Source organism: Azolla caroliniana, unplaced genomic scaffold (assembly GCF_043228905.1).
Source record: "Azolla caroliniana isolate FFs.n. ecotype wild unplaced genomic scaffold, voAzoCaro1.0.p SCAF_17, whole genome shotgun sequence".
NCBI lineage: Eukaryota > Viridiplantae > Streptophyta > Polypodiopsida > Salviniales > Salviniaceae > Azolla > Azolla caroliniana.
In genome coordinates, this window is record NW_028230452.1 from 5,825,284 (window position 1) to 5,847,304 (window position 22,021).

The 22,021-nt window shown below is 35.9% G+C and overlaps 4 protein-coding genes across 6 annotated transcripts; 3 read left to right on the forward strand and 1 right to left on the reverse strand.

Moving 5' to 3' along the window:
* Positions 1-829: 829 nt before the first annotated feature.
* Positions 830-3,148, forward strand: LOC147852992 (uncharacterized). The gene is made up of 3 exons (XM_087333604.1): positions 830-1,137; positions 2,430-2,691; positions 2,793-3,148. Exons 1-3 carry the CDS (start codon positions 954-956, stop codon positions 3,001-3,003), a joined length of 657 nt encoding a protein of 218 aa, XP_087189730.1. The 5' UTR covers positions 830-953; the 3' UTR covers positions 3,004-3,148.
* Positions 3,149-8,533: 5,385 nt separating this feature from the next.
* On the forward strand, positions 8,534-18,132 carry SEH1H (Transducin/WD40 repeat-like superfamily protein). 2 transcript variants are annotated; one of them, XM_087333557.1, is made up of 8 exons: positions 8,534-8,761; positions 11,673-11,790; positions 11,909-12,009; positions 13,504-13,581; positions 15,337-15,492; positions 16,519-16,631; positions 16,797-16,923; positions 17,784-18,131. In XM_087333557.1, the coding sequence occupies exons 1-8, from the start codon at positions 8,597-8,599 to the stop codon at positions 17,910-17,912; spliced, it is 987 nt and encodes a 328-aa protein (XP_087189683.1). In that variant the 5' UTR covers positions 8,534-8,596; the 3' UTR covers positions 17,913-18,131. The 2 variants fall into 2 exon arrangements, with proteins under 2 accessions (XP_087189683.1, XP_087189684.1); XM_087333558.1 differs by having other exon boundaries at positions 8,621-8,761; positions 11,901-12,009; positions 17,784-18,132.
* A 1,777-nt stretch (positions 18,133-19,909) lies between these two features.
* LOC147852994 (uncharacterized) lies at positions 19,910-20,848 on the forward strand. 2 transcript variants are annotated; one of them, XR_015531313.1, is made up of 3 exons: positions 19,910-20,271; positions 20,471-20,618; positions 20,714-20,848. XR_015531313.1 is itself a non-coding variant. In XM_087333441.1 (2 exons), exons 1-2 carry the CDS (start codon positions 19,981-19,983, stop codon positions 20,498-20,500), a joined length of 321 nt encoding a protein of 106 aa, XP_087189567.1. In that variant the 5' UTR covers positions 19,910-19,980; the 3' UTR covers positions 20,501-20,689. The 2 variants fall into 2 exon arrangements, 1 of the variants encoding a protein (XP_087189567.1); XM_087333441.1 differs by lacking the exon at positions 20,714-20,848 and having other exon boundaries at positions 20,471-20,689.
* A 105-nt stretch (positions 20,849-20,953) lies between these two features.
* LOC147852995 (uncharacterized) lies at positions 20,954-21,865 on the reverse strand. Its single transcript, XM_087333456.1, has 2 exons — positions 21,372-21,865; positions 20,954-21,172 (listed from the first exon to the last, which is right to left on the reverse strand). The coding sequence occupies exons 1-2, from the start codon at positions 21,852-21,854 to the stop codon at positions 21,143-21,145; spliced, it is 513 nt and encodes a 170-aa protein (XP_087189582.1). The 5' UTR covers positions 21,855-21,865; the 3' UTR covers positions 20,954-21,142.
* Positions 21,866-22,021: the final 156 nt, after the last annotated feature.

The following is a 22,021-nucleotide window of genomic DNA, read 5'->3' on the forward strand; positions in this document are numbered from 1 at the left end:
TTATCACACAAATAGGCACATGCCCATACATGAACTGAAATCAAACCATTAATAATAAATAATCGAGTACAACCAAACCGTTTAGTTGTATACAAAAACAAAATCAGGTTGTTTAATTATATACAAAAACCAAACCAAGCCGTTTCTTCATATTTGAACCGATGAGCGATTAATCCATGGCTTCACGGTTTGGTTTAGTTTGAGCCAAAACCAAGCCCATACATAACAATCGACAACGGTTCGGTTCGGTTTGAGAGGGTTCAAACTGAACCATTTAAATTTTTTGAAACCTGAACCAAACCGAAACAAACCGTGAAATCGTTAAACATTTTTCAAATCGTTAATACTTGTGGACCGTAAAAACCGCGGTTTCATGGTTCAATTTCGGTTTTCAACATAGGTCAAATTTTTAATTTTTTAAAATTTATAATATTTCATTTTTAAAATTTTTTAAGATGTTTCTAAAATGTGAAAATAAGGTCTAAAAATGAAAGGATTGTTTAAAAACAATTTTTAAAAATTTTAAAATTTTAAAAAAAAAACTGTTAAACCGTTTAAACCGCGATTTTTTACTGATGAAACCGTTAATCCGTTAAGCCGTTGTTTCGGGGTTTCGGTTCGGTTCAAACCGAACTGTTTCCAATTGTTACCCATACATACATCATTACATGATACACAGACTCTCTCTCTCTCTCTCTCTCTCTTACTCAGACAATCTAGTTTCTCTCTCTTCAACACACACACTCTCTCTAGATTCTCTCTCTTACTCACGCACGTGATCTAGTTTCTCTCTCTTCAACACACACACACACACACACAATCTCTCTCTCTCTCTCTCTCTCTCTCTCTCTGTCTCTGTCATATCTTTCTCTGCAGTGTGCACTGGCCTCTTGACGAATAAGCATTCGGAACGCAGACAATGACATGCATTCTTCCCCCCCCCTGCAGAGATCATGGAAGCTTTGCACCCTCACCATCATCATGGCTATCAGGAAGACGAAGAAGACGATGAAGGAGGCTATGGTAGCCCTCTGCGAGATCAGTTCCTTGACCTCGACGACCTCGGCTTCCTGACCATAGAAGGCATTGATAGGAATCGAAGAACCATCCTCAGAGTTGTCGGAAAATTCTTACCTGGTAAAAACTCTGCTTCTCCTCTTTTGTATCTTAGAGAGAGAGAGAGAGAGAGAGAGAGAGAAAGCAAGAACGGATTGAAGCAGAAGAAGGAACTCATTTTTCATACATAGCATGGCATGCATGACGAAGACGACGAAAAAGAAGCAGAAAATAAAAAAGGTCATATTCACTGCAGAGAAAAGCTTCGCAAAGGTTTTAAACGATATAAATGGTCTGAGGATTCTTTTTTCGCGACTTCATGCAAGGATCACGACCTATACCTGATGAGTGAAAGAAGAATCTTTACCATTTTCACGTCTTAAAGTTTATCTTCTTGAAATATTAATGATCTGCAGAATTCTGTTATTAGACGAGGGGCATAGTACTGGAACGAATTTTTTATAGTACTGCAGATCTTTATGATTCCCGTGCGAATTTTTTTTATTCTTTGTTGAGATGTGAATGATCTGGAGAATTCCGTTATTAGTCAAGGGGAATCATGATGGATCATTACCATTCCTGTGATAAATTCTGGATTCCATATAAAATGATTTGTGGTTAGTCACGCAGGTCTCGGCCTAAACTCCATGTATAGTGTTTCTGTGTATTAAAACTTTGGGTCGTTCTTAAAATGTGAATGATAATTCTGTTGTTATGTAAGGGGGCGTAACTCAAGATTAATAAATTTAGAGAGAAATTGCTTCTTGTTCTGATTCTCATCACATTGGGTTGAATATCATGTTTCTGTCTGAACATCAAAATCTTATTTTTCTACAGATGATATCCTGGATGAAGATCCAGGCTAACTATGGGTCAAAATGCTCAAGGATTATGTAATGATCTCATTAAGGTTTTTAGGGATCAATATGTAATGCATCAGATCGTTGTCCATATCAAAGTTTCTAACTAATTGTGTTACTAGGTGAAAAAAAAGGACTAAGAGTAAATAACTAATGGTTGTGACGAGCCAAGCACCATACATAGTAGTTGTGCTGAAGATCAATTGGGATCATGTTATAAGTAAGATAGTTCTGTATGCAATTAACAACATTCTATAATCAATTTCATAACAGAGTATGCCATGATCGTTTGTTGACTACATATAATATCACTATTTCTATGTGATGCATGCATTAGAGAATTGTACCGTAAAATCGGATATGAAAATCCCAAAACATCTACTGGTTTTTTCTAGTATAATGGATAATCATGTTAAAATTCCGGGTTATGTATGCATATAGGTAGGATCCATTGTTTATTTCCACGTTTAAACCTCACCACTCACACATCTAATATATTTCTTTTAATTACAGCGACTATTGTTGAGAATTCCAGACTCAAGGATTATGTAATATATAAAATCACCAAAGAGGTTTCCCAGGAGCCATTTTGTGTGGTATATTTCCATACACAAGCAAGACATAAAGAGAATTGCCCAGGTGTGTTCAACTTACGGTGGATTTATGAGTCATTGCCACAAGAAATAAGATTGCGAATGGAGGCAATCTATTTTGTTCATCCAGGAATAATTTCAAGAACACTCATGGGAACTGTTGGTCGATTCTTGAGTGATGGGTAATGACTTATAGCACAATAAAATGAATTTATGTCTTCCCATTGTCTCTTGATAGAGTTCTTCAGAAGTAACCATGTTTTTTTAACCTAATTGTGTGTAGATTGTATGGCAAAGTGATCTATATAAGCCGGGTCGAGTTTCTTTGGGATCACATTAGGAAAGGGCAACTTGAAGTACCGGAGTTTATTTTTTATCACGACGACCTACTCGAAGATCGCCCTTTAATGGATTACTGGTTCGAATCTGATCTATTCAAGTCGCACAATATATCACCTTTAGACCCTAATCCACCTTTGAGATGGATGCAATGATGTATATATATGAATGTATCATATTATATATATGAATGTATAGCGTATAACTTCGTGCTTACCTTTGTGCATAGTTTAATGTGAAGTCATGGTTTGTGCTTGATGAACTGCCACAAAGTTTCTTGTCAATATATCGATTTGAGTTGCAAGTAGGTTCAATGTAATGTGGGGTGTGGCAAGCTTATTGCTTGTTGGCATTGTGGTTGTAATTATTTGTATGGCTATGAGCTATAGTGTTCAGTATAGGATTGTTCCTAGGCTTCTTAAAGAATATAATGTTAATTTTATACAAGGACTTCCCCCTATCTAACTCTTTTTCTTTCAATGGCCCTCACAATTTTTGGGGGAATACAAGGTAAGGCTATCAAAACAAGCAGATCATGTGCTCAAAATCCCTACTTAGAACCCAGCCAGAGTGTATCGAACAAACAACCTCCACACATATGACATGTCCATCTCAATTATGGCCAGATTCACATAAGACTAACTAAAGAGCAATATTCACTCCCTTCTAGTTTTGCACAATATATGCGAAATGGCTTAAAACATGGAATGTGAAAAGAGTTTCTAGGTTAATCATATATGCCAACAAACATTGAATCATGTCACATCTTGTGGATATATTCACATGGTACAACCACCAAATGTCAAGATGATGGAAATAATTGGAAGGTCTTGTGACATATCTCTACAATATTTGTTAATCTACAAAGCAACATTGAATGGTATCTAATCACATACATATTCCCCTTCCATATCATCTCAAATGAGGAGATCAACCTATCCTCTTTGTCCTCACACTGTTGACTTTGCCAGGAAAACATGAGGTTTTCATATGCACACTATCAAAAACAAGAGGTTGAGAACAAGTGACACTTCTAAATTAAGATATGATGCATATGTTGAAATGAGAATGCATTTTTGGGACTTGATTACATATTGCAAACCCTACGATTTCTTGCACAAGAATATTATGTTTATTTATTTCCAAGTCTCGTACACATATGTTATGACATCCTTGTGAATTTAAAATATCATTACCATCATTGCCTTGACCCTTTATGCTCCTTACACATGCACCTAATGATATATTTTTGAGCACGTCACCTTTCATATGTTTCAAAATTAGTGTAAATACACAGACTTTTCATTTCGTATACTTGTCAAGAGAGAGATGGAGAGTTAAGAACTTTCTTCTCTAGAGTGCCTCACTTTAAATGCTCCTTCCTTTTGATAAACAAATCAATTGCATCGTTTCAATCCACATGTTTGTAAACAATAAAATCTTACCAACACATGTGAACACAAAGACGCACTTGCCTTTAATGTAAGGAAGCTCTATACAAATTAATGGTATTCGTTTCATTGTTGCTTTTGATCAATGGAAACAGAGTCATAGAATTCCATTATTGAGCAATGCTTTCCTCAAATCTTCACGATTTATTGAATAAAAAAATATTAGAGTCCCACTTCTTAGTGAGATAAACATGAAGTCTTGGGGATATCCATGATGACAACAAGAGTAGAAGTTTATTGAATTTGGTTTTGAAACGGTAGGTAGGCACAAAAAGTGTTCACATGTTGTCGTAAAGAGATTCACTGAGCATATAAGGATAAATAAAAAATGAACTTTTCTCCTCGTTATAGAGCACGTAGGACCAAAACACATTGCCTTATTTGTTTCAATCATTAATATTCTAGTCTATTCGTAGTGGTGTGTCATGAACATACATGTAACATTAGGAACTCAAACTGGTGGAAATTGGTCCATCATTCCATGGTCATGAGACTTAGGTTTCATGGTTGTATGAAGGTTGGGATGTATGATTTGGTCTCACAATCATGCCCAAGGTATATGTAGGGACACCATTACTATGGTGTAGGAAACACACATGATATATGCCATTTTAAGGCAACAACTCATGCATCCTTTGTTGATACAAGATTTGCATTGAGTTTGGCAAAGTCAATAGAAAACGAACAACTTTCGCCCTTAACATCACAATGAACCTTGAGATTCATCAAGAAAGATCAATGATGCAAAGTGATGTATTATAATAATGTAGACCATACCTAGCTATGCTTTTGGGGCAAATGAGTTTGCACAACACTAGCACGAAGCGAGCACCGTGTGAGTTTGTGGTGCCACAATAGTATGATATCCTATTCGATGTAGGGTAAGGGTTTTGTTTGCTCCTTGACAAAGGGGGAGGCGGGACTATCTACCCACCCATAGGGCCAATTGTGGGTTCCATACCATACCATATGGCATAGACCATAGAGTCCCATAGAACACAACATTCACATTCTTTTGCTTCAACATTCGTTCCTGTATGTTTTGCAAATGAATGCGTATGTTATGAAAATATACTTATGGTTGTTTTTTTAAAAAAATCTCACTTTTTTATCTTAAAAAAAGTGTTACCTCTAGTAAATAATGAATACAAAAGTATGGTATTTACTGTTAACCATACTTTGACTCTTGAGGATGAATGCGAATGCAAGGCGCTAAGATAGATATTTTTTATAGCTTCCATAGATAGATCATAGTAGATAGTAGATAGATTCTATTATGTCAAATATGACCAAAATAGGATTCGAACCCCTAACCTCCTACTCATAGCAGAAAGATCTTACCACACAGAGACAAAGAGATAGAGAGAGACATATTGTTACAAGATGGTACACGCTTGTTACAGGTCACTACAAATATATTGTATCATCATGCAATGACATCATTATCTTGGCTATCTCCTAAAGCAATGAAGTTGTGGAATGTATATAAGTCAGATGCAAGGTGGTGGAAATATTACAACGTGGTTGGCATTCCCATCTACCATTTCGTGCAAAGGTATTTATATGGAGAGTCATGATTAGTGGGCTCCCATTAGGTTCAGCCCTAAAGAGATGAGGACCAGGGTTTGGCACTTGTTTCTTTTGTATCATTCCATTGGAGGATAGTACACATATGTTCATTAAATGTCCTATAGCATGTAACATTTGGAAGTACTTATCGGACATTTGGCAAGTTTTAATCCGTTGTTGTTTGAGACCTCAACAATGGGTTTTTTCCCAATATGTTTAAAATGGATCAAATGATGAGATGGAGATATTGTTCCAATTTTTACGTTATTGGGGTCTACAACACAATTGGAATATGCGTAATGCTTTCATGTTTGATAATAGACATGGGGTGAAAGCCTATATAAAGAAGCTTAAAGGTATTCTCATGTGGAATTTTTGGATGTTAGAGCATGTGGGGATCATTTCCTCAAATGCATATTCAGGTTTTTTAGTAGCATTATAGAACGTCCCTCTCCCTACATAGGCATATGATAGGTAGAGGAGACTAAGAAGTGTTGTAAGTAAGTGGATTTTACATTTTACCAAGAGAGAGAGAGAGCTCAGTTGGTAAGGTTGCCCAATGGAGACCAGGTGGTCATGGGTTCAACCCCTACATTCCATAGTGGCATCTAGTGAAATAGAGAGATATATGAAGTATATAATAGAGAGGTGAGGAAATTGGGTTTCGAACCCAAGACACAATGCTTATAGTGTTATCGACTTACCGCTAGAGTAAGCTAATTACAAAGAGAAAGAGAGAGAGCTCTTAGGTATACGTTATGGAAGAAAAAGTCCAACATTGGTGTCTGTTGGGTTTCATGGCTTCATATATGCACCTCGAAATATTTAGGAGGAGCCGGTTTACTCAATTTGGAAGATCATCTGGTTGCTCGAAGGTTTAGTCTCTTGAAAGAGATGTGTTCAGGTTCTCAACCATGGGCAGAGATAATTTGTTATATTTGTGGAGAAAGTGGGGATACAACATGGTAAAACAAAATTTAGAACTTCAAGGTGGCATATTATTAATAGTTGTTAAGAATTAGGTGATTAATTAAGGGTTAATTAGTACCTAATTATGTGATTAGTTGATAAGCGAAAGATTAAGTGATATGTGTGTGAGAGGAAGAGAGAGAGAGAGAGGAAGTTAACACTTATAAACAACACAAGATGGGGGATGAGTAACTATATATTAAATTAACATCAACATCATCAAATACAATAATACCCACAATGAGGTATATATACATCTCATGTGCAAAGGTGCACATGTGTGAGTAGAATATAGGTACTAAGTTGTAAGTCCTATATTAAATGTACTTAGGAGTGGAGGATCTAGAATATCCCACTTAAGTACAAGGTCCTATTTAAGGCATTATAGTCAACACTTCTAACTAGATTCTATCTAGGTAACTACAAAGTTACATGGTTGACTAACTAACTAAACTAAGTTGAGCTTGATCTCTCAACAATAGCACTCGATCATTTAGGTGTTCAACATCTACTATTGTTCAACATTTAGTGGTCTCTTGGCATAAAAAGTTTGAAGTTGTTCAATTGGAAACCACTTGATTGTAGAAAAGATTGCAACTCTTTGCCAACAGAGGTGATAACATCTTCAACATTAGTACAATGGGATGGAAAAGACAGTTTTAAGTTAAAGTTTAATAGAATGACAAAACTAGGTTTGGTAATTATGGAAGATGGTATTTTAGAGTCACAGAGGCAGATGATGGCTTTTCGAACTGTGAGAAGTAGATTTCATATACCTCTTGGATATGGTTAGATTTGGCAAACAATAGTACAATTGCCTATTTTATCATCATCGATTCCACAATTGGTGGTGGTGGAATTGTGGAGAGATTGGTTTTTTGATAACAAGAAATCATTATTTGCAGTAAACACAAATGATGTTTACCACAAGTTGGTTAAGGATAGGGTTTGGGTACAGAGCAAGGTTTTGGATACATGGCACATTATCCGTGGAAGTGAATGGTGTGCTAGAGTTTTAGATGCAGGATGGAAGTCTCATCTTCCTTTTCGTGCAAAGGTGTCTCTTTGGCGTGCTATGGTTGGTGGGTTACCTTTGGCTAGGGCTTTAAAACGAAGGCACATTGGTAGTGGTACATGTGTCTTTTGTACGACGGTTGATGAAGATTCTCGACACAGGTTTATATCTTGCCTTGTTACTAAAAGTATATGGATAGGTATATCACAACTGTGGAGGTCATTAACTGGAAATGTTTTGTCACCTTTTCAATGGATTTTCATTGAAGGTGATAGAGTTTTACCATCCCCAGAGTATAAGTCTGTGTTTGATTATTTGCGGTACTTGGGCATGTGGTATATTTGGAACTTGCGGAATGGTTTCTTATATTGATGGGCTTTCTGGAGTATCTCAACAAGATATGTAGGATAAGAGGAAAGTTGATTTGACAAATTTTCACAGTTATGTTGTTGTATGGGAACTTTGTCCCCAAATGAGTTACATTTGTGTGGCTTTGTATTGCGGCACCTTAGAAGAGTTGCCCTTAGACACATCGCAACCTTTCCAAAGTAGTTTTTTTGATAGCAAGGTTTTTTTGTATTATCATGTTGTTTTAATATAAACATACATTTACGAAAAGAGAGAGAGAGAGAGAGAGAGAGAGAGAGAGAGAGAAATCTCTCGCAAAGCACAGCCTTCTCAAACACAACAACACATAGACACAGACAGACAGACAGACACTCAGAGAGAGAGAGAGAGAGAGAGATGACGAGGTCCATCGCAGAGGTGGAGGGGAATGAAGGTTTTGTACAGACCAGCTGGAATGAGAGTGGCCATCGCATGGCCGCCTCCTCTGCAGACGGGAGCATCCAGGTATGGGACGCTAACGCTGACTCAGCTCAGGGTCTCAAGCTCACGGCCAAATGGAAGGTACACACACACAATCTCTCTCTCTCTCTCTCTCTCTCTCTCTAGGGCCTCTATTCACACATTTGGAAGTCTATCTCTCCCTCCCTCTCTCGCTAGGGAAAAACCTAAAATCTTTTGTTTTTCTATCAGTATGGATCAAGCTGGACATTACTCAGATTCGTAATCGTGATTTCTAAGTTTCAACATTTGTTCTCTCCCTCGAGTCTCTCTCTATCCCTGTCTCCCTTTATATGTACATATGTCATGGAACCTTCACATTATGCCAAAATTCAGTTGGTTTCTAATTTCAATTCCGTTAAGGAACTCATAGGATTCTACATCCTCAACGTTCCTACAATGAATATCTCAGAAGATGCCAAATGTAGTTCCATTCAGTGTCTAATTTAACTGTTGTGAGAAGATCCATTTATCTTGCTTCACTGCATCTCTGTCATTGGATATTCAATCTATCATGGATATTTTCAAATTCCAAAGGTGCAAGTCTCACTTCATTGATTGGATATTGCTATAATTAATATTTTCTGTCATTACAAATGGTTTTGGGGCTGGTAGATGTCTGGCTGACCTGACCATGTGGAGGTGCTTGAAGGCACACTGAGCTGCTTTTCACATTGGAGATGTGCTCTCAATGATGATAAACATGAAAAGTGCATCAAGAATGTCTTGCACGTTCCAACTATAACTAAAAACCTTGTGATCATCAGACAAATGGTAGTTCAAGGAATGCAAGTTCAGTTCAACAGCCACCTTGTTTCTTTGAAGGCCTCAAAGATTAAGTTTGATTTGTAGCTGTCAAAAGAAGAGATGGACATATGCTTATCCTTGATTAAAACAAAATAAAATCTAATACATTTACCAAAGGACAAATGTTCGTATTCAACATAGACATGTGGAAAAGCAGTTTGACAACATCAGTGTACAAAAGCTGTGGAAGATATAGTCTAAAGGGGTCACTAGCAAACTCCCAAATTTCAAAGAAAATTGGATGAACGGAGTGTGTTAAACATGCCAATTCGAAACGCAACACTGTTATCCATTTCTACCATAGTGGAATGTGAATAAAGGACTCTTGGATGTATGGGGGGACTTGCTCAAACAGAAACATTTGGCAAATGTAGGTACGATGCTACATTCATTTATGGCCACTCCTGTCACTTGTGGGTCGACCCTATGTATACAAAGAGTGAGCATTTAAATATTTTTGCAAGCTCAAGATCTTGGTGGAAAAGAGAAACGTTTTGACATGTGATGGATATCTTCAGAATATGGCAAATTTCAGTGGCATCGTGAACATATGTGGCCCTGGTTAAATTTTGCGAATACCTGAATATGTTAACTGGTAGTTTTTCAGTTTTGCCATTTTATTTTGTTTATTGTTCTTGTTGATGCCAATTCAGAGGCATTGTGACTGTATACAGATCTAGTTAACTCTTGTAAACGAATATCTAACAAGCAAGATCTGAATTATCTACGAACAACAGGATTGAAAAACGAGTTAAAAATTGAGGCAGACTCCTGCGATAAGATCTTATTCGAATCTGAGGGGGGTGGATTGGTGTTCCATCCCGGGCGGGAAGTCTTTTAGGAATTGCCTTCATTCCATTTCTGTATAAAAAAAAATCCGCCTCGTTGGTACATGTAGGTTGGATTGTCCTGGAGGCAGGGAAGACTCTCCTATCTTACAAACTTATTCACAAATGAGGAATGCTTTTAATATATCAACTCATCTCTCATAAAAATTGCAAGCTTTCTAGTTTTGATTTGTCTGTCAGTGGGATAATTTCAACCCAGATTGATCAGTAAAAAGCATGTAAAACCTTCATGTTCAAATAAAGTTCTGTTTTATTAATTCCAGCAAGTTCGGATAGTTTCAATAGAGTAACTTGTAGCTCAACAAATAAGAGTCACTAGGACAAGAAAATGGATATATATCCATATATATCCATTTCTAATCAATAGAAGTATACTTATATTGACTGTTCGTATTGAATCCCCAGATATAACTTGAAAGTTCCAGAAATAAAAAATTATATCACGGGCGATTCTAAAGAAATAAAAAGGTTTTCTGATTTTCTGCGAGACATAAATCACTACCGTTTTCCTCAGTAGCTCAGTGGTGGATTTGTCAGCTGTTAACCAATTGGTCATAGGCTCGAGCCCTATCCAGGGAGATTCATACCTCTTTGGAGGAATGAAAGAGTTTCAGAGGGTGGACATTAGGGCGTCTTCTCCGGTGAGAGAACTTGATCCACACGAGTTCTCTGCTCTGAATGAATTAATGAATGAAGAGGGAAGCGGCTGGAAAGACTGTGTCTTTACTCTCCTAGCACATTCTTTACTCATTCTATGAATGGGCATTAAATGTTCTGGAGAGGATTCTTTGGGATGATGGTACTGACAATCAGGGCCTAAGGTTACTTCGTTTATGTGCACTCTTTACTGTAGATTTAACCAACCTGGATGAATCAGCAATGGATTAAGATGAAGCGGCTCGTCTGATTACCATATAACGCCTGATTACTTTGTTGCAAGCTCGTGGATAGTTGGTGTATTATGATGGGTGATTTGTTGTGTGACTACATAAGGTGGTATATAAGTTCCCCGAATCTCTGTACAGTTGGCAGCTGCCCCTCGGTTTTGGGGAGTGGTTTGATGATTACACTCATGACAGAAGTCATTATTCGGAAAGACATAGCTACGGCTTACCAGTATCTGGCATTACATTTCCTTGACTCTGCTCATAGATATGATGAACAATTTCATGTTGGATATTATTGTATAGTTTAGCCTCTTAGAGATGCTAATACATATTTTTTCTTTTCTTTTTCGTAAAATGTTTTATATAAACACGTTTCCCTCTCTCTATGTTTATCAGAGTATTATCAAACATTTTTCTTTGCAAATTGCGCAGGCTGATGTTGGAGGGCCTATCCCAAAAGTGGTATGGGCTCCCTCAGAATATGGAGATGTGTTGGCCTCTTGCTCTTATGATGGTGCCGTCTCAATATGGGAAGAAGTTGTCTTGGAAGGTGACAAACACTGATATCTATTCATTCATTCATTTTTCTCATTTCAAATATTTTCTTTGGTGTATTAGATGTCTGCTAAATATTGATGAAGTTTGAATACTTGGTTCAAGCGATGAAGGTGAAAGCAAGAAGACTTGGAGGTTGACTTCTCGTCTCCATGATGTTCATAGTCATGTTTTAGAATTGCAATTTGGAGCCTCATCTACTGGATTGAAACTGGTGAGCTGTTTGTATATATGTAATGGAATTCTCAAAAATAAAAAAGGTACCAGGAATTTACTTTGTCTCTTTAATGTATTTCTGTTCTTCAAACTAATCCTTGCAGAAATGTAGAAAGAAAGTTGCGATTGTTCTTTGTTTATGAGCTTGTGTGGCTGTAGTGTTGTCCTCCAACAACTTTTCCCTGTGTCTTTTGAGTTCTAGCAACAAAAGCCCCAAGGATGTTGGTCCTCATATTCCATTACCTTGCATAGTGGGCCACACCTTGCTTAAAAAGGCATACCTCTTATTTCATAAACAAAATGGAAAGAAAGAAAGAAATTTTAGTGTCTTTGGCATATAAGACCAAACAAGAGATTACATTGTAAGCATTATCTTATCTTTGAGCACAACAAATCAAAATAAGCATGTGTTACTGAGGAAAAAAAATAGTAAATATGAAAAATAGACCAAAGAATCTTGTTATCAGCACATGTAAGATTCTCAAGTCAAATATATTGTAATTTTTGTTTTCAAAATATCTCTAGCACAGGTTGATCCAGAATGGAGAGGTCTCTGAAGTGAGGGAAGCACTTACGATGATGGGAGATAATGGCCTTTATCTATCGATGACAAGGGTGGTGAGATCGTGGTCCATGGGGCTGGGGCCTATGTGCACAATAAGATAGAATGACAGTTTTCCAAAATATCTAAAGGCAGAGATATAGAAACTAACAACGATTATGGAGTTTAACACATAGGAGAGATTAAAACAGCAGAATCATTTCGGCAAAACAAAAGCCCAGCTACCTGATATATCTTCAAGTTAGGAGTGCATACACACGTGCTATTTAAGATACATAGAATATGCTCTTTGAAGGAGATTTTTAAATGCTGCTGCAGTCTAGTCATGGCTCCACCTCGGCTTGTGGATGGATTCATAAATATGTTTTAAATGCCACATGGGCAGTCTTATCCAAGGATCCCATTCAGTGTATAAAATGTTATTTTGGGAGTACAATTTTGAAATTGAGACTGTACAACTCTAACAAAAATCAGAAAACATTAAATTATATTAGAATTTTTTTCTAATTTATTAGGGGCAATCTAAGGGCCTTAAATCCCATACCCTTGATTGTGGACAAGTTTGCATGGTACATTTCTAAGTGTAAACCTTATATTTTCTCTTAAAATTGATGATATAGTAGTAGTGACAATGTTTATCCAAGCTATATGTGATGAAGTTGATGATTTTGCGTTTATCAAGCAATGCTTCCATTGAACACATAGCAGTGCAAGATGGCTACATGCAAGAAAATTGTTTGTGTATGCAACCATCTTACTTGCAAGCATTTATCCTAGAAAATAGGAAAGTAGGCAGGGAAGGTCATGAATTTTATCCTTCGGATGCCTTTTTGCTTTTATTAATGTCCTAGAATATTTGGGTATTTATAATGGATTAATGTGACTATTGGATCATCAAGTTTTGAAATTTAGGATATGATAATTTCGTAGGTTGCGGTTTTTGGAGATGGGCATGCCAGGATCTATGGAACATTAGATGCTCTGAATTTGAAGGTTTGGGAGCTTCAGGTACAATTTGTTTTGTGAAGTTTTCTTTCTGGTTACACACACACACACACACACACACATACATGTATATTAATATTTGCATCCACCAAGCCCCATGCTGACCTCCTATCCTACCCACCTCCATTCCACTCCCACCCACCCCAACCTATCGACAACAGCTTGGTCTGCACCTACAAAGTAGCAGACACCAAGAGTCATGACTGACCAACCACAGGCCCTCACCAAGTACCTCATCGTCACTGACGCTTTCATTAAGAACCTCTGAAATGGATGATCTGGGGTGAAGGAAGCGGCTAAGGCAGTAAAGGTCTGTGAACACCTTGCGAAGAAAAGGTGCTCAAGGCAATGGGATATTAGCATGTTAAATGAATCTTACTATTCTCTTAGAAAGTTGTATCACTTTTTTTGGTCTTTGGTAGCTCTTCTTTTAGCCTCATATCGGTTTGTTTGAGTTCTAACTAGGAAAAGTAATTCATATAAGTACCTGTTATTTCGCTTCAAAAGCAAATATTGGACATTCATGCAATCTCCACCGGATGCAGTTTTAATGATGGATCCTGTTTGATTAACATGTTTTATCTGTATTTATTTCATTGAATGTAAAAGAACTTTGTGAGGTTAATTAATGGGATGGTCCAATATTTAAAAAAGTGGCTGAATAGCAAAAAGTGTTGATAGAACTTTATGCTGCTGATTTAAAGCATTGAGAGCTTCTTGTAGGTTCCTCTAATTAAATTTAAACTAATGAGATATAGACATCGTAGGTTGAATGTTTCTGTATAATCCTTTATATGACCAAAAGATGCCAGCAATGCATGTTTTTAGTAACTTGTGATTTTGGCATCCAGTAATAGTATTGTTATATACAAGTCCTATGATATGCACAATTTATATGATTAGTCCAAATATCTTGATGGAGTACATGTTAACCTATGACCTTTGTTCATAGCTCTACCATTCGTCGTCCTCTATAATGTTGGAAACATTTACTGGTAATTGTTTGTGTTGTATTGTTCCTTCAGCTTGCAGCTTTGTCATTTTTATCTCTTGCCAAGTACCTGTATGCTCTCCTCACTTGTATTAATTCTCGTATCTATCCATTGCTCACCTTTTTGAGCCCACAGATGCTCATGCTAATTTATGAGGTAATTAGTCAAATAGGATTGAGCCTAGAAGATATATATACCTTTGTTTTCGGTCTCAAATAGATATACCAGCAACATTTGTAAATACAATTAATAATTGTGTCCGAAGCCAGCCCTTTTAGATAAGCTTCATAATCTAGATTATAAGATTACTATTGGTCATATGACATTTCAAGATGTTTTTAATTCTAATATATGGGTGCTCATGATGATTGATTGATTTATGCTGTGAAAAAATCCAACGAAAGTCACTGCATAGACCAAGTCCATCATAGTCTTGGCAACACAATGTTGAGACCTTGCATTACCTCTTTATATTTAACTTCACTTCCTGGGTTACTTCTGTAGTTTCTTCCCATTGTAGTAGCTTTGAAAGTATCCTATAAATATAATAAAAACCTGAAGTTAGGTCAAATGCGTACTTTGAAAGTTCCATTCTTAAATTCTCCCATGTTTCTTAAAAAGAGAACTTCCACAAATAAGGGATCACCATTTTTATTATGGGCAGTTAACAATGCAATTAAAGGAATCTGTACACTGTTTGTTGCATTTTAAAACTTGAGGTTTTATTTAGGATTTTGATTGATAGTAACTGCTTACCAATTTGCAGTCTGAGTTCCAAAATACAAGAACTCTGGCAGAAAAGAATGTTACCAATTCGTTTTTTGGAGCATCTGTGTCTTGGAAGGCTTCTACGTTGATAAGTCCACATCCTGCATTCGTTTTTGGCTGCAACTCAACTTCAACTTCACTCAATATTGCTAAGGTATGGTCCTACTTCCTGATCTAAAGCAACTTCTTTAATGTTCTTACGATAATAAGATACACACTTTCAACGCCAAGAACTTATATCAGACATGAACAGCAAGATCTTGATTCTAGTGAAAAATCGGTAAATGCTATCAATGATTAAAGCAAATTAAAGGCCTTATTGGATAGATAAATAAGAGAGAAGAATTTGGTTTATGTTGTATTTGTAGGCAAAGTAAATTCTTGATGATAAGGATTCAATGGAAATTCGTTCACACTGGCATACATATTTTGAAGAATTCTCTTTTAAGGTTCCAACTCATTCTGACATTTCTCAACATTGGACATTTTATAATGACCCCCATGATAATTACAAATGTATATGGACAAATTTCAATATTGGACATTTAAATAATGACTCAGCTTGAGATAAAGAAATTGTATATTCTAGGTCTAATATCAGTCAGGAGATTAATAATGTGGGTAATTCATGGTGAAACAAAATCTTATAACTCTTATCAACCAAGAAGGCACCATGATCGTCATTTATTGTTATCCTCTATATAATTATAGATCAAAGGCCAAAGAGCATGGCTTATGCATATTCTGTTCAACTCTAATAAAATACTTAGTTTCACAGCTGGTCTGGGAGCTGTTTTCAACTTTATAGATTTTTCTCCCTTCTCTTTTTTGAGTATCCAGGTTTATGTTAATGCATGACATCATTGATGTGTACTTCATATGCAAAGGGAAAAATATAATACACAATGAGAGTAAGCAATTAAGAAGGGTTTCTCTATTGAGATGCTAATTAGTGAATGAGTGGAAGTTTAAGTGATTTTATATGTCTGCAGGACAAGATACAGTCATGCAGTACAACTTGCATAGATCAATTAATTATGTAAACCATTAATAAAGCTCGCTCTATTCAAATGCTGTGTACTGTAAATGATTTTTTTTTATGATCTTGCATGTCTGCAGGATGAAATACATGTACACAGTACCATTTTAATAGATTAATTAATCGTTTCTGGTTCTGTAGGTTTGGGAATTTGAGCATTCCCATCAACGATGGTTTTGCACTGCTGAGCTAAGACACATCGATGAAGAAGATAATCCAGTCAAACATGTTTCGTGGGCTCCTAACATTGGGAGGTGATTTTCTGAGGCATTTTGATCAATTTAAAGAAAAGTGCATCTTACATTGTCTCCTCCTTTGTTCTGTTTTATTGTTCTGTTTTTTATACTTCCATGTTTAGGTGTCTTGGTATTGGAAATGAAGGATTGTGATTGCACTAAATGCATTTCTACTGTTTGAAGGTCATATGAAATGATAGCAGTGGCTTCAGGTAGTGGAATATCCATTTGGACTCTTAAGTTCTCAGCTACAGATCAAGAACGAGTTTTAACACAGCGAGTTGCACGGTTAACAAGTTTAAATGAAGAGGTGAAATTTCACACTTATTTTTCAAATGCTATAATTTTTAAGACTAATCCTGTGTGTTTATGTATGATGCATATTCATCAGTCAGCCATTTTATGTTAATTGAGCAATGTTCACTCGTTTTTGCATAGAAATTGAAGAATTCATGAAAGAGAGATCATGATATATGCTAGACTACAGTTTGTCATGTAGAAAAACTGGGAGAGGAATGTCTTTGGAACCTCTGGATCAGCAGCTGCTAACACATTCCATGTGTTCACTGTTGACAACCTATTGTGATCCATCTGTGTACATGGTTAAAGAACACGTATTTTATGTTTAGTCTAGAACTACCATTTAAAATATTTCACATATTCAATGTATTTAACAACTTACAAAAAGTTCAAAACAAAAAAGTTAAAATTTTTTTTTAAAACTTTGAAATTTAAGAAGTAAATAAATATTTAACGTATTGTACATGTACTTTACGTATTTAGCATTTTTTATTTTAATTTGTTTTTTTAAACTTTGAAATTTAAGAAGTAAATAAGTATTTAAGGTATTGTACATGTACTTTACGTATTTAGCATTTTTTATTTTTAGAATATGCATTCTAAGTATTTTAAACAAAGGTAGAATACTTTTACATTACTTAAGAGTATGTATTCTATGCGTATTGTATACCAAGTATTCGACAACTATGGTGAATACAACGGTTACCTCTCGTAGTTACTGAAACATTTGACCATGTTTTGTGAAACAACAGAAGGGAGAATACCTCTGATCTTGGCTCCTGTTTCTCGTAAATGTTTTCTTCTCTTCCAGCATTTCTAATCTTTCCTTCAATTCTATTATTTTATGATTTGCTTGACTGTATGTTACAGATCTGGCAAGTTGAATGGGACATGACTGGTATGACGCTAGCATCTTTGGGGAGCAGCGGCATTGTTAGACTATGGCAAGCAAACTTGAAAGGAGAATGGGAAGAATGCACACAATATCATCGTTTCTGAAGATTGTCATATTTAATGCATAACAAAAGCGTGAGGGTGTGTCCATTATATGATTCATGAATGTGCTATGTATTAAACTGGGAATACTGATGATGTGATATCAAGCTCTCTTTAATTCGGATCCATTTCAAGCATAAATATTTGTTGCTTCCTTGTTTAGAAATTTGAATGTGTATCATCTCAATCAACAAAAAAAACATGCTATGAATCAATGTCGTCACTTTCATTAATAGAAATCAAACCTGTCACTGAAAATTTCTTGCTTTGTGTAGAAATTTAAATGTTTATCATGTCAATCAACAAAAATGGTGTCATGAGTCGAATGTTAAATCAACAAATAAGTGTTACAAATCAATTGCCTTTACTTCCATTATGAGAAGAGAAATATCAATTGTATTTTCTTGAGAACAAGGAATTGAAGCTTTAACTTCAATTCTGTAACCAAATCCTGGCAGACTATGGTAACATTGGTATCATAAGATCACTTCTTAACTCTTGTGACGGTGACTAGTTTGAAAGATAAAATGATAATTAAGTACTCAACATATGATAATATCACTTGCAAAATGCTATGCAGAATTTGAGCCACTTATTGAATCTTTGAGGTCACTAAACTCTGTCAAAGTGAGTATGATTGAAACCTTTTCACAAGTAATCTCTACTTTAGTCTTACAGGCTATTTTGGCTTCTTAGGAGTAAGATATACGTTCATTTCTTTCTTTCAATGCCTATTCCCATCTCATGAGGATACATGATACTCTAGACAAATTAGTTTAGTTAAACACTATATGCAATTACATGCATTCACAATGGCGAGATTAATTTTTACTTTCATAGGATGGTTATGATTCCCATAAGTTACTTCATACTCTTCAAATTTATTTGGGTTAAGTCTTAATAGTCATGATTATAATCAAAATACAAATAATGAAAACTGCATTAATTTCGTCCACATGATTGAAATAAAGATATGTTTGATTTGGGTTGGTCTTGACCATCATGATTAAATAACAAACCTATATTAATTTCATCCACATAATTGAAATAAAGATAAATTTGATTGCACAATAATCACATGGTACAACTTTTTGGGTAGGATGCTGAACGTTTGGTGTTTGGTAACTGCACGCCTTCCATATATGCATATCAGTCAACCCAGAAAAATAAGACATATTGACCTTCTGGAGCAGGCATTTTTCAAATGCCCCCAATGAGATTTTGCATGACCGAATTGTTCTGTTAACTAATCAACAAATACAAAGTTTTTGATAGGGTGCTGAACATTTGATGTTTAGTAACCACACCCCCTCGTTTCTATTCGACCTCAGGTTCATAAATGTGAAGAGGGAGTGAATCTAGGGCTTGGACGGCCTTGAACTCATCTCGGGAATCTCGGATGATCAAGGCCGTCCAAGCACAAATAAAAATAAAAACAAATAAAAACAAATAAGAAAAAATAAAAAGCAAAAAAACATTAAAAAACAAAAATGAAAAGTAAGAGAGAGAAAACTATTTTGGGGTCTATTTGGGGGAAATTCAAAATCGTGAATTTTTGTGTCTTCTTCTCTCTTTCCTCGCTTCTCTGTTTCCTCGTCGAGCACCCTGATTTCTTTATCATACGCAAGAATAACCTAATTTCTGTGTCTTCTTCTATTTATCACAAGCAAGAATCACAGGTGTGCAAATAAACTTTTCTCCACTTATGAACATGATGGATTTCTATTTTACCCCATACATATTTATGCTTTTTTCTGTTTTTTCATTTAGGGTTCAAAATCGACATATTCTGTGTCTTCTTCTCTCTTTCCTCGTCGACCACTTCTCTATCGCAACTTGCAAGCAAGAACTTGATTATGCATGTAAATGCAAGCACTTGATGTGTATTAGATTATTTATTGAACAACACATGCCTGACTCAAGAAAGGAGCTACATCTTATTGATGATGCATTAGAAATGCGTGGTCAAGATGCAAATGCCAACTTTGAGGGTAGCCATGATGAGTCTATATTTGCAACTATTTCTCTTGTTAAGGAAACAATAAGGAATTTTGAAGAGTGTCTACATTCTATGTCTAAAGAGGATGTTAATGTTTGGAATGAAAGAATGCTTGCATTTTGTCAGCAAATGAGGTCTGATATTTCTCCTTTGATGAAAGATCTGCCTCAAAATGAGAGTATTAGAGGTTTGCAACAAAATGTTATTGAAAACCCCTATGGCAACAAAAGGCCCATTGTTAGCAATGTAGTAGCTTTCGAAGATATCGGGGTAGCTCCTAACAATAAGGATAAAGGTACAAGAAGGCATGGATGGGGCATACAAGGATGTCGAAAGCGAGTTCGTCTACCGAGACGTATGAAGGTTCGATGTATGCATTGTAATTCTTTGGTCCTAATATTAGATAAAAATCAAACATCACATTGCAATCATTGTGATAGCATGTTGCCGTTAAATCATAATCATGGTGACATTTCGATCGCTATGAAGGGAAAATGTATATTGATTGATGATGGGGCAGAGTGCATAACAAGTGCTATGATTGTTGATGTTCATTACCCAGATAATGGGGGAGAACGATGGTTCACAATAACAAATAGCAATGGAGTATCTACCACTAATATTTATGCTTCTAAAGTTAGAATTCTTGCTACATAGCTTTATTGTTTAAACAGATCTGTTCAGACTATGGTGTGATTCAGTTTTGCCAGGTTTGATTCTCATTCCTAAATCTATATTGTTTCTCATTTGTAGCTTTCGTATTTGTACATTGTTGACTGGTAACCTTGTTTGGTGCCTTTTGTAGGTTCATGGGCATGAGAAAATTTGGATGCCTTTTTCCAACTCGGATATTTATCGACAATTTAAATTTTGGATTATATTGTAAATACACAAACTCTGAATAGTGTATCTTCAGTCTCAACTTCTATAAATACACAATCTGCCATATTGTATCTTCAATTACAATTTTTGCAAATATGTCATTAACGATGAAACCATTACATAACACTCAATACACAATATTCGAGTTTGAGTAAACAAGGTTACCAGTCAACAATGTACAAATACGAAAGCTACAAATGAGAAACAATATAGATTTAGGAATGAGAATCAAACCTGGCAAAACTGAATCACACCATAGTCTGAACAGATCTGTTTAAACAATAAAGCTATGTAGCAAGAATTCTAACTTTAGAAGCATAAATATTAGTGGTAGATACTCCATTGCTATTTGTTATTGTGAACCATCGTTCTCCCCCATTATCTGGGTAATGAACATCAACAATCATAGCACTTGTTATGCACTCTGCCCCATCATCAATCAATATACATTTTCCCTTCATAGCGATCGAAATGTCACCATGATTATGATTTAACGGCAACATGCTATCACAATGATTGCAATGTGATGTTTGATTTTTATCTAATATTAGGACCAAAGAATTACAATGCATACATCGAACCTTCATACGTCTCGGTAGACGAACTCGCTTTCGACATCCTTGTATGCCCCATCCATGCCTTCTTGTACCTTTATCCTTATTGTTAGGAGCTACCCCGATATCTTCGAAAGCTACTACATTGCTAACAATGGGCCTTTTGTTGCCATAGGGGTTTTCAATAACATTTTGTTGCAAACCTCTAATACTCTCATTTTGAGGCAGATCTTTCATCAAAGGAGAAATATCAGACCTCATTTGCTGACAAAATGCAAGCATTCTTTCATTCCAAACATTAACATCCTCTTTAGACATAGAATGTAGACACTCTTCAAAATTCCTTATTGTTTCCTTAACAAGAGAAATAGTTGCAAATATAGACTCATCATGGCTACCCTCAAAGTTGGCATTTGCATCTTGACCACGCATTTCTAATGCATCATCAATAAGATGTAGCTCCTTTCTTGAGTCAGGCATGTGTTGTTCAATAAATAATCTAATACACATCAAGTGCTTGCATTTACATGCATAATCAAGTTCTTGCTTGCAAGTTGCGATAGAGAAGTGGTCGACGAGGAAAGAGAGAAGAAGACACAGAATATGTCGATTTTGAACCCTAAATGAAAAAACAGAAAAAAGCATAAATATGTATGGGGTAAAATAGAAATCCATCA

Excerpts from the sequence above, each read along its gene's own strand:
- LOC147852992 (XM_087333604.1), top strand. The coding sequence starts at position 954 with ATGGAAGCTTTGCACCCTCACCATCATCATGGCTATCAGGAAGACGAA. Across the intron at positions 1,138-2,429 it reads TGTCGGAAAATTCTTACCTG|CGACTATTGTTGAGAATTCC; the intron begins GTAAAAACTCTG and ends TTTTAATTACAG. Across the intron at positions 2,692-2,792 it reads GGTCGATTCTTGAGTGATGG|ATTGTATGGCAAAGTGATCT; the intron begins GTAATGACTTAT and ends AATTGTGTGTAG.
- SEH1H (XM_087333557.1), top strand. The coding sequence starts at position 8,597 with ATGACGAGGTCCATCGCAGAGGTGGAGGGGAATGAAGGTTTTGTACAG. Across the intron at positions 8,762-11,672 it reads AGCTCACGGCCAAATGGAAG|GCTGATGTTGGAGGGCCTAT; the intron begins GTACACACACAC and ends CAAATTGCGCAG. Across the intron at positions 16,632-16,796 it reads TGGGCTCCTAACATTGGGAG|GTCATATGAAATGATAGCAG; the intron begins GTGATTTTCTGA and ends TACTGTTTGAAG.
- LOC147852994 (XM_087333441.1), top strand. The coding sequence starts at position 19,981 with ATGTCTAAAGAGGATGTTAATGTTTGGAATGAAAGAATGCTTGCATTT. Across the intron at positions 20,272-20,470 it reads GTCTACCGAGACGTATGAAG|ATAATGGGGGAGAACGATGG; the intron begins GTTCGATGTATG and ends TTCATTACCCAG.
- LOC147852995 (XM_087333456.1), bottom strand. The coding sequence starts at position 21,854 with ATGTGTATTAGATTATTTATTGAACAACACATGCCTGACTCAAGAAAG. Across the intron at positions 21,173-21,371 it reads GTCTACCGAGACGTATGAAG|ATAATGGGGGAGAACGATGG; the intron begins GTTCGATGTATG and ends TTCATTACCCAG.